The following is a 10244-nucleotide window of genomic DNA, read 5'->3' as shown; positions in this document are numbered from 1 at the left end:
ACCTCTAATTACTCTGCGTGGGTTCGCAGGTTCGAATCCCAGGCAGGGATGGTTATGTGCGAGAGGATTGCTGGACTCCTCGCCGTCGTTGGGTGGTTCACGTAACCGCTGGTCGGTTACGGCTTCCTCCACCACCAAGTCCATGCTTCCGAAAACAAACAAACAATATAACTAATCCCATACCCGACTTGGAATGGTAACCGGACGAGAGGCCGTGGTTCGCCATATGGATAAGCCGTCTTATCGGCTTTCCTCTCCCCCGGGATAAATATGTAAATCATATATCCAGTTTGTTTGCCCCCATCACATACTTGACCGTTCGCGCTGGTTTATTTGGTGCACGTGATCGCACGCATGACTAGCTTTTCTGTTCAACATGCGCCCCGATTTCGGTTGCTTTGCCTGCTGCCGTTTCATTCGGTGTTGCCTTTAGGGCGTCCTCCTTTATCTTGTTTAATCGTTCTTTCAAGATCAAAGAATTTATAGTCAGAGAAGAGCATATTTATAACTGAAATGTAGTTTACAGATACAGGAAATAAGTTTTGTTTCAAATGTAATAGAATGTCGAACTAATTGAACGTTTATATTTTCTTTGATGTCGTTAGATTTGAGCTATTCTGTATCAGATCATATTTTTTAAAATTTCTAATCTACAAAAATTGTTGAAAAATGGCGGACTCCAGTACTATTACGGTGAGTTTTTGTTTTGTTCTATAAGAAAATAATGGGCCTAGGGTATTGTAAATTCTATTCTAAAGAAGTAAAGTGCAGAAGTATATGACAGCAAAACAGTATTCCATGATTCTGTTATGGGTTAACTAATACTGTATTAGTCATATCATTGTGTATCTCTGCAAAATTTGTAATTAATACTGTAATATTTTGCCATAACACAGTAATACCATTACTGCATTATGGAAACTTGAAACTCTATGAACTAAGGAAAGAAACATTGCCCTGTGACTGTTTAAAAAGAACGCCTACTGGTAATCTTTGAAAGTTGAAAAATTCTTACATATTCCAGTATTCATTGCCATCATTGCATTTCTGTTTTTATAGTTTCATTTTTTTGTAGCATCTGAACATTATCAAATTCTGATCATATTTTACATTTTTCTCAGTTACTGCAGTACTCAGTTATCAAGTAAATGACTATGCTAATACCATTGTTTATTTTACTTTTACATTTATTAAAGAACTTCTGAACTTGCTTCATCATCTCCATTTTCCAATAACAGAATAAGCTGTCTCATTAGAAATTATTAAAACCTACTCATCTTCTTAACATATGGATTGTGATCAATCTCAATATTGTTAACTAAAGCCTTTGTTATTGCTTTGCAGTCTCCCGAAAATGACATTACTCAAGGAGCAACTATAACAGAGTTGGACGACGATGATGTTCCAATGGATCAAGGTATGTTAACACCATTTTCATTCATATTTTTTCAACAGCTTTCAACATGAATTCTTACAGATGTTAATATTTATGGCAGCTTTCAAAAATCCAACGAAGTCTCCAAAGCCTGTAATTTCATTCGAAAGTATGATCTTACTTATATCGATTCTTGATCATTACAACGTATATATGACATCATTTCACACATGTTTGACTTTCATGAGAAGCAGGCCTAATAATGCTATTTCCTTCGTATTTGCGCTCATCGAATTGGCTTCAAAAATCAATGTTATGTTTACAAAATAGCTTTTGCTTCTTGTTTCATTACTTGTATGAGACATTAGATTATTTGGGAAGACCTGAATTATCAACATTTTCTTGTTATTTACATCATTGACTGGCTGTCTTATTTATTTTCAAAAATATTAAAAGGGTGCTTTGCTGATGTAAGTCCAAATAGTTGGATCATAGAAGATTTTGAATAATCTGAATGAATCTATCTACTGCAAAACAATACATCGAAACCTAGTTTCCATTGAAAAAATGGCAAATTTTACACACAAAAAAAATTTCACTTTTTGAATTCTCAAAATAGATCTTTTTCCAGGTTTTATTTTCGGTTGAACTAAATTCTATGTACATTTCTACCATTAATAACCCCAATTAAAAAATAGTTACTAGGTTCACTGTTATAGTTACTGTTATTAGGTTCATAAGTTTAAAATGACTCTTTCTTTATTTATCACCTAACCCTCACATAGCAGGACCGTATTACTCGTTTTTAGATTTGATTCTTGTTGATAAGTGGATAAGGAAATTAAGGCATTATTTTTTTTATATTTTTTAGGCCTTCTTTTTCCCTCTGTAAATAGCAAAAACATATATAATAGCTGGAAGAAGTTCATATGCTCCATTTTTCATCATAGATTTAAGATTATTATGTCATTGGATCATGAGTGAGCCGAACGCAGTAGTGGAGTCTTGAGAACCATGATTTCTAGAATTTCTATACCTGCGACTCAAAGCTCATAGGGTCTGTCACAATGTCTGCAACATCGCTTTTAGTTGCTTCTTGATCTTGGCAAGCATTGGACATAAACACTTACCAATAACAACACCTTGGTTTCATAGGTTGGCATGTGCAACATTCTGTGTGTATCAACAAAAATATTCCTTAATTGTAATAATTTTCAATACATTTGCTCAATATTATGGTGCCTAGTTGTCATGGAAATATTATTTATATATTGTCAACAGTATTCATCTGTCAGGAAATTAAGTAATCGTAGTGTGATAAATATATGACAAAACCCATTCGTATTAATTTATAAAATTTTTGACTAGCATTTTGCAATTCCGAGTTACATGCTTTGAAACATTGTCATCAAGATATTGTAATACATAATATATTGATGGTAGATGGGTATTGTTTCTTTCAGCTCTCTATCCTGTTCTTTCTACTTCTGTTGAAATAGATCCTTTCTCTCCAGAGGATTCTTCCAGTCATAGAAATATATGTCAAGTCCCTTTAGACTTGAAATTGCAGTCGTCTGTGACTGATTCTTTTAGCGGAGTATGTCATATGACTGATTGTACGACTTCTTCTAAAAATGAAGCCAAATCCCCATCTCTACGGGTTTTGAGCCCTATACCTCATCTGAATCCACATTTTGAAAACTTTTCTGAATCCGTTCAAGGAAATGTTGATGGCATTGAGAAACAAATCGTCTCATCAGAAAACATAGACCTATTTAATTCATTACCAGAAGATGGAGCCCAGAGAGAAAGTCTTATTGAAGGCTTTGTGAACCCTACTTACGAAGATGAGGGGTTTGTTGTCATTGGTGATGATACAAACAATGACTTGCATTTTTCATCAAGTCCTATCCCAATTCCTGAATCAACTGAATCTGGTGGAACTGTAGCTGCCTCAGATTACTCTGTCATTCATGAGCCAATTTTGTCTGAAAATTTCGGCCCTTCAAATAATCAGACATCAAATAATAAATCTTCATCAAATGAAAAATTTATTCATTTGTTTCCAAGCTTATTAAAGAATACGCCACCTCTAAAACAATGTGATCATCAAAAAATCGAAGAGAAAGTTTGTGAAAGCATTTGCGCCAATGATAAACCAGATGTTATTCATGAAAAGAACACAAAGCCTCCTGACAAAATAATATCACCAAATGAAATCACTAATGAAGATGAAAATCTAGAGAAAACTGTGTTTACTGTGCAACCTGATATCAACTGTTTCGCTACTGAGAAAGAAAAGGGCATTGACGAGATTGATATTGAGTTTTTTCCTGAAGTAATAAAATCCAAAGAAATATCACAAAATGAAGTCGCTAATGAAGATGGAAAGTCAGAGGAAACTGTGTTTATTGTGCAACCTGACATCGACTGTTTGGCTACAAAGAAAGAAAAAGTCAGTGACGAGACTGGTGTTGAGTTTTTTCCTGAAGTAATAAAATCCAAAGAAATATCACAAAATGAAGTCGCTAATGAAGATGGAAAGCCAGAGGAAACTGTGTTTATTGTGCAACCTAACATCGACTGTTTGGCTGCAAAGAAAGAAAAGGGCATTGACGAGACTGATATTGAGTTTTTTCCTGAATTAATAAAATCCAAAGAAATATCACAAAATGAAGTCGCTAATGAAGATGAAAATCCAGAGGAAACTGTGTTTATTGTGCAACCTGACATCGACTGTTTGGCTGCAAAGAAAGAAAAAGTCAGTGACGAGACTGGTGTTGAGTTTTCTATTGAAGTATTAAAATCCAGAAATGTTGCAGATCAAACCGTCATACTTTCCCCAGTTACCCACTCTCCTGAAATAGACAGTGCTGATGTTGTTAAAGAGTCATCTTCTGATTCATATAATGAGGATGGTCAAGACACAATATGTCATGAAATAGATTCCGCATTTCAGTATTTAGACGACAATTTTGAAAATGAATGTAATACTCCAAATGAAGAAATTTTATCCAATGAAAATAACTGCTCTGATAATAGCGGAACTGTTTTGTCATCCAAATCTGAAGCTTCGGAGGGAATTCCCGCTATTTCTGACATTGAACAAAACAAATTACCTTGCTGTGCTGATTGTGTACAAAGTGATTCCCTTGAAGCAATCGAAAAGGACTCTACTGGAGTCATAGAAAACCTTGATGAATCAACCCATGCTGAAAGCATCAAAGATTTCACAAAGTTAGATACAGAGGACAGTATTCCTACTGGTAATACAGATATTGGTGACCAAACTGATAATAAATTAATTAGTGGTGTTGAATGTAATGCGAAACAAGAAAACAAAGTAGGAAGTCCGATTTTATTGGGCGTGGAACTGCAGAATGATTATTTACTCTTAGCTGATTCTAAACCTGATGGAAGTTGTTCTTTGGAGAATTGTAACCAAGAAACAACAGATTCTCCAGATGACACCTCTTTAGATAATGAATCAATTTCAGACGAATCTGTTACACTGCCTGGGCCGAAAAATCATCCAGATAGTGATGCATTTTCTGCTAATGAACAAAGTGCAAATGTTGAAGCTGGGGTCGTGGAAAAGTTAAAAAGTAGTGTCCAAAATGATGAGAATGACACAACCCACAATGTAGAAGAGAAGAATGTTGAAAGTGTCACCTTTCCTAGTATTGAAGGCAAGAAGGATAATGTACAACCAGTAGGTTCAGAATCTATTTCCAATTCAACAGAATTGGAAACTGTTGTTTCCACTAGTTTTCTAACCCCACAAGATTGCCAAATGCAGACATCTTTAATTGATGTTGAATCTACTACATTGTCTCATTCTGAGCAAAAATCTGTTGAAATAAGCGAAACATTGTATTTGAATGAAGATCCTAGTAATGAATCACAAGAAAGAGATTTGAAATTGTCAAAGCCCGCTTCTTCAGTGGAGGAACCTACATCAATGGAGGGCAATATTAGTTTATCAAATTCACTAAAATCAAATAACCGTGCAGATTCAAGCCCAAATGATATATTAGAAAAGTCACTGAATCCAAATGAAGATGCATCAACAGTCAGATTGGATGATAAAAATTGTTACGATGACGATAAAGAAGTAGAATTTAGAAATGAAGATGCAAGTTGTGAAATGAATGATGAGGACGAATTACGAATGAGTGAGATGGAATATTCACATGATTATTTCGGTCATAACACAGGGCAACAACTTGAGCTAGATGAAATGAATTCATACATCGATGACGAGTTGCTGAATTGTGGAGAATTGCTTAGTACCACATACAAAAGTAATGGCGGACTTTCAATGAAGACTGAGAATTATGAAATAATAGAACTGAAAATGTCAGAAGAAAGTAACTTTAAATTGTTTAGCGATGATGTAATCTTGTCTGAGGCAGCTTCCCTTGAGAATTCCATACAATCTACTCAAGTGTCAAAACCTATACAGTCAACAGCTGACAATATGACAGAGGCAGTGTCTGTTTCTACTAGTATAATGCCTTCTCTTGTGTCTTCTGTTTGTTCAACTTCTGATAGTGACGTGGCGAATTCGTCAGGAGCTATAAAGAAAATTTCTGATGATGACGACACACCTGTTGTCGAGACACAGTTGTTCACTAAGGGTGAGCGATCATGCGTGTCCTTCATCTATCATCTTTAAGCTTATACTTTTTCTTCACTTAATTCATCGTTTCATTGTTTAATTCTTCCTACCAATTTAAAAACTTGAGTGTACATCAAGGCTTAAAATATCTATCTTCATTTATTGTATTGTGTTTTTCTTGTCACTTCGGCAGCATAATCATGTAAATAAAGCTTTACACACAAACCACTTACGCCAAGAAGGTTGTGTTGTGTGGTTGGTTAGCTTGATTTTATGTTCATCATCATGAATTTCAACTGTTGCTTTATTAGAATATATTATGTTTCTCAGTTTTATTTGCAACCAACTTTAACTCACATAGAAATTGTATTCTATATAAAGCACACGGATCTTGTAATATGGACTTTTTGCTCATCTATGGACATACCTATTTCGATGATAGATTGTGATATCCTCATCTTATTATCTTATTAATAATCGTTCTTTCTGATCGTTCCCCTTTTTTATATTTACACGTGTAATGCCCTTTTACATTATCATTGCATCTAAGTTATATCAGAAAAAGTTGAATCTAATCGTGTATTGTACTCTATGTAATGATTTCTTTTATTTTTGCAGGATGTGATGTGAAGGATGTGAATGGAGACGGTATGTTGACATTAGAATTTAATTTAACTAGTTTGAAATTTTTGTGATCTGGTAATGCTATATAAATAATAGTTTTATATCTAGGGCTATCTAGGAGATAACACTTCACACTTGTTGAAATATTAGGTTTGGTTCTATACTTACAACTGTAATATGTCAAATAGCAGGACAGGATTTTGACCACCCTTGAAAAAAAATTGATGCCAAATGTCAGCGTTAATTAATATAACAGTGTGATGAGTTCATATATTTATGAAATCGCTGTTATATTTCTGAATATTTTTCAAGTTGTTATTAACAGTCCATAGCATTGTAATTGTTTATTGACTATTGACTTTTTGATCAAGTACACTTCAAGTCTTCTGATGATATAATAATCAAAATTTCCCTATTTTTAGGTTCAGGTACAGATGGTGACAGTGATGATGACTCCATGCCAGATTTAGTCGACAATATAACAACATCAACGGCATCTGCTCATGTTGATCCCAAGACAACATCAGCGACTGCAACGAAGGCTTCTCTGTCAGCTGATGTAAAATTTGTATTGTTTTCTAGTCATTGTTAAATACTTTTAAAAGTAGTCCGGTACTGGCTTGAGCTCATGCATTATTATATATGTTGTTAATGACAACAAAAGATATATCCTTGGCAAAACTAGTACCAAACTACCAAAGTCGAAAAAATAAATATTTTTCTTTGTACTCGTGCATTCTCATTGTTTTATGAAATTTACCATACTCGACCGAGACTGAGACTCTCATGCTTGAGTTTAATATATGGGGCTCAATATGATTTTCTTTTAACTCCAATATACTAATCACTGATGTTCCAGCTATATATTTTCAACTGTGCCACTATGTCTCTTTCCACTTTCTATTGGTCATGCTACCCAGTATGAAAATTATCACACTTTTCTGTAACAAAATTACTGGAATTTATTGAAACAATAGGGAACTACGCTATGTTTAGAATTTAAATCGTTTAGCGTAAGTCAATTGTTACATTACAATATCACTACACTGTTACTTTAAATAATTTTCAGTAGGTAAGTACCTGTTTAATAGGTAACTGAGTTCTTTGGTGAGTGAGTGATAATCAACTTTTTATTTTTAAGGTGATGAACTTACTCAACCAAGCAAGTGCTGGAGGAGATGCTGAAGAGCAGGAGCAAGTAAAGGCAAAACAATCAAGAAATGAAAAGAAAGCTAGAAAGGTTTGTTGGCATGATATTGAATTTTACAATTTGCAATGTAAAAATTGGAACTGTGTCAAGCAGAATCGGTAGTACAAAGCCACATGTCGTACTTTTTTTTTCATATTATAAGCTAAATTTTTGAAACTTTTTCAAAAGTTGGATTATTTTGTTTTTTGACATGTTTAACAATGTCACTTGTATATATTTTATTTTGTTATTTCTATATTCATAATTTGATTAGATGACATTGGTACTTTTACATAAAATGATAATAAATTTGATGATTACCAACTTTATATCTAGGCGATTGCAAAGCTGAATTGTATGAAGAACATCACTGGTATTACACGCGTAACAATAAGGAAATCGAAGAATATTCTTTTCGTTATCAACAATCCTGATGTTTTAAAAAGTCCAGCTTCAGATACGTATATCGTATTTGGTGAAGCAAAGGTAAATTTTTGTTTCCTATTGTTTTGTTTTCTGTCTTTATATAACCCACCCAGGAATAACCATTTATTTAGTTACTCTTTGTTCCGACTTCATTAACAACATAGTCTTCAGAGAACTAGATGTGAAACTAATATGACTGACTGCAGACTACTTCTTCTAATGCAATTTTACATCAATTGCTCTGTCACAACAAATATCATGGGATTGAGTTTTTGAGCATTCAAGTTTTATCCGCAGAATATAGAAACTTAAAAATATTTTTCCGAATGTTGTGACAACTAGTGCATATACCGAAGGTGTATTTTTTATAATGAATCAAAAAAAAATTTTTTTTTCAAGATTGAAGATCTGTCCCAACAAGCTCAACATGCCGCAGCTGAAAAGTTCAAAAACACAATTCCATCTGCCGCAGAAAATGCAACTACTGCTGCAAGCGTTCAAGATGACAGTGATAATGATGAGGTTTGTGTTTATTGCTTTCTTCTTGTTAGATAGTAATATGGCTTCAAAATGTAGGGAAATGGATAAAATTTCTATGATAGATTAACATAAATCTCTATCATCCAATCATCGCGACCTTCTCATTCCCAAATTTTTTGATGAAATTTTGCAAAATTTTCCACTTTTGGGCCATGGCAGTTTTGAGACTGAAAGTTTTATTTTCAATTTTCCATGTTATGTATTTCACGTTTTATATTATCAGGAAGTTGATGACTCTGGTGTCGAAAGTAAAGACATTGAACTTGTTATGCAGCAAGCGACCGTGACCCGTAACAAAGCCATTAAATCTCTCAAAAAGAATAATAATGATATTGTCAATGCAATCATGGTGAGTTATGAAAAATGGTTTCGATTTTAAGATCTGTGGTAATAGGATAACATCAGATTATTTTGCTTCTTTCATTCTGGGTAAATCAAAGTTGGCTATTTTTTTTACCTGTTCAGGATCCTTGGTATAAGAAATCTAATAATACGACTCGCTTTCCTGTAACCTGTGCAGGGCTCGTGTCTTACCAGTTAATTGTTCTCAGTGGACGGGGGATTAATCTCTCTGTAATGAGTTTGAAATTGTTATTCAGCATTTATGCCATGAATGTATTCGGATTACTTTTTGTTAATGTATGCATTATTTTTTGCAGGAATTAACTATGTAGCGAAGGCAAATTTCGCACATGCTCATCGGCTGGTCTCAACCATGCGTCACTATGACAAATACTGTGGTGTAGCTTGTCAATCATCATGATGCAGTTCTATTGTTTTGGATTTTTGACGCGTTGCTGTTGTGCATGAATTGCGAAATGATTTGTCGGTTCTCCTTTTGTAATTTTGTCCCATTTTTCATGTACAAGTGTTTGAAATAGTATGTTGTTGGGTGTTTAGGAGATGTGCTATACCCCAAGAAATAAAATTCTGGCCAAAAATAGTTTTATTGGAATTTGTCAGATTTTTTGAAGCCAAAGGGAAGTTAGTTAGAATTGGAATTTGTGATTCCGTGCTACTCGATTCAGACAGTTTTATAACTAGAGCTGCTAGATCTCATCAGGTACTTTGTTTGTAACGTGAGTTCGACGTATAATGACATTGTCTTGCAGAATATGATCTCCTTTGGAGACGATTATTTGCTACAGAGTTTCTGGGCATGACACGTTTCTGGTTCTGTGGTTGGCGCATGATTTTATTAGGACGTCGGATCGAACCGGTTAGCGCAATCACTGGTGGTTATTGCCTCATTCTCCGCAAAAGCCTATACATCTGGTTCAATGAAATGGTTAGAAATTCCCCGACTGGATCGGTAGCCTGACGCGAGACCGTTAGTTTAGTAAAAAAAAATCGTGGTTCAGATGATTTCGCAAACGCCCAGCTCGTCATTTCACCATTTGAGGGAGACAGAGATCTTTCTCTGCGAAAAGTTAGAACTGCGCCTTTGAGGCACAGTGCCCGTAGCTGAG

The 10244-nt window shown here is 34.6% G+C and overlaps 2 protein-coding genes across 2 annotated transcripts; both read left to right on the top strand.

Annotated features, from left to right (window-relative positions):
• Positions 1–598: 598 nt before the first annotated feature.
• LOC120342303 (nascent polypeptide-associated complex subunit alpha-like) lies at positions 599–9718 on the top strand. Its single transcript, XM_039411078.2, has 9 exons — positions 599–693; positions 1345–1417; positions 6615–6644; positions 7043–7179; positions 7762–7860; positions 8146–8295; positions 8635–8757; positions 8999–9124; positions 9435–9718. Exons 1-9 carry the CDS (start codon positions 670–672, stop codon positions 9447–9449), a joined length of 777 nt encoding a protein of 258 aa, XP_039267012.2. The 5' UTR covers positions 599–669; the 3' UTR covers positions 9450–9718.
• LOC144420991 (uncharacterized) lies at positions 1507–6604 on the top strand. The gene is made up of 2 exons (XM_078110982.1): positions 1507–1544; positions 2839–6604. Exon 2 carries the CDS (start codon positions 2982–2984, stop codon positions 6051–6053), a length of 3072 nt encoding a protein of 1023 aa, XP_077967108.1. The 5' UTR covers positions 1507–1544; positions 2839–2981; the 3' UTR covers positions 6054–6604.
• Positions 9719–10244: the final 526 nt, after the last annotated feature.

Source organism: Styela clava, chromosome 3 (genome assembly GCF_964204865.1).
Source record: "Styela clava chromosome 3, kaStyClav1.hap1.2, whole genome shotgun sequence".
Lineage (NCBI taxonomy): Eukaryota > Metazoa > Chordata > Ascidiacea > Stolidobranchia > Styelidae > Styela > Styela clava.
This window is presented reverse-complemented; position numbering and strand designations above follow the sequence as displayed.

Bases quoted from the DNA above. Each gene is read 5' to 3' on its own strand.
- LOC120342303 (XM_039411078.2), top strand. From the start codon at position 670: ATGGCGGACTCCAGTACTATTACG. The intron at 694-1,344 runs GTGAGTTTTTGT...ATTGCTTTGCAG, and splicing joins CGGACTCCAGTACTATTACG to TCTCCCGAAAATGACATTAC. The intron at 7,180-7,761 runs GTAAAATTTGTA...TTTATTTTTAAG, and splicing joins AGGCTTCTCTGTCAGCTGAT to GTGATGAACTTACTCAACCA.
- LOC144420991 (XM_078110982.1), top strand. From the start codon at position 2,982: ATGACTGATTGTACGACTTCTTCTAAAAATGAAGCCAAATCCCCATCT.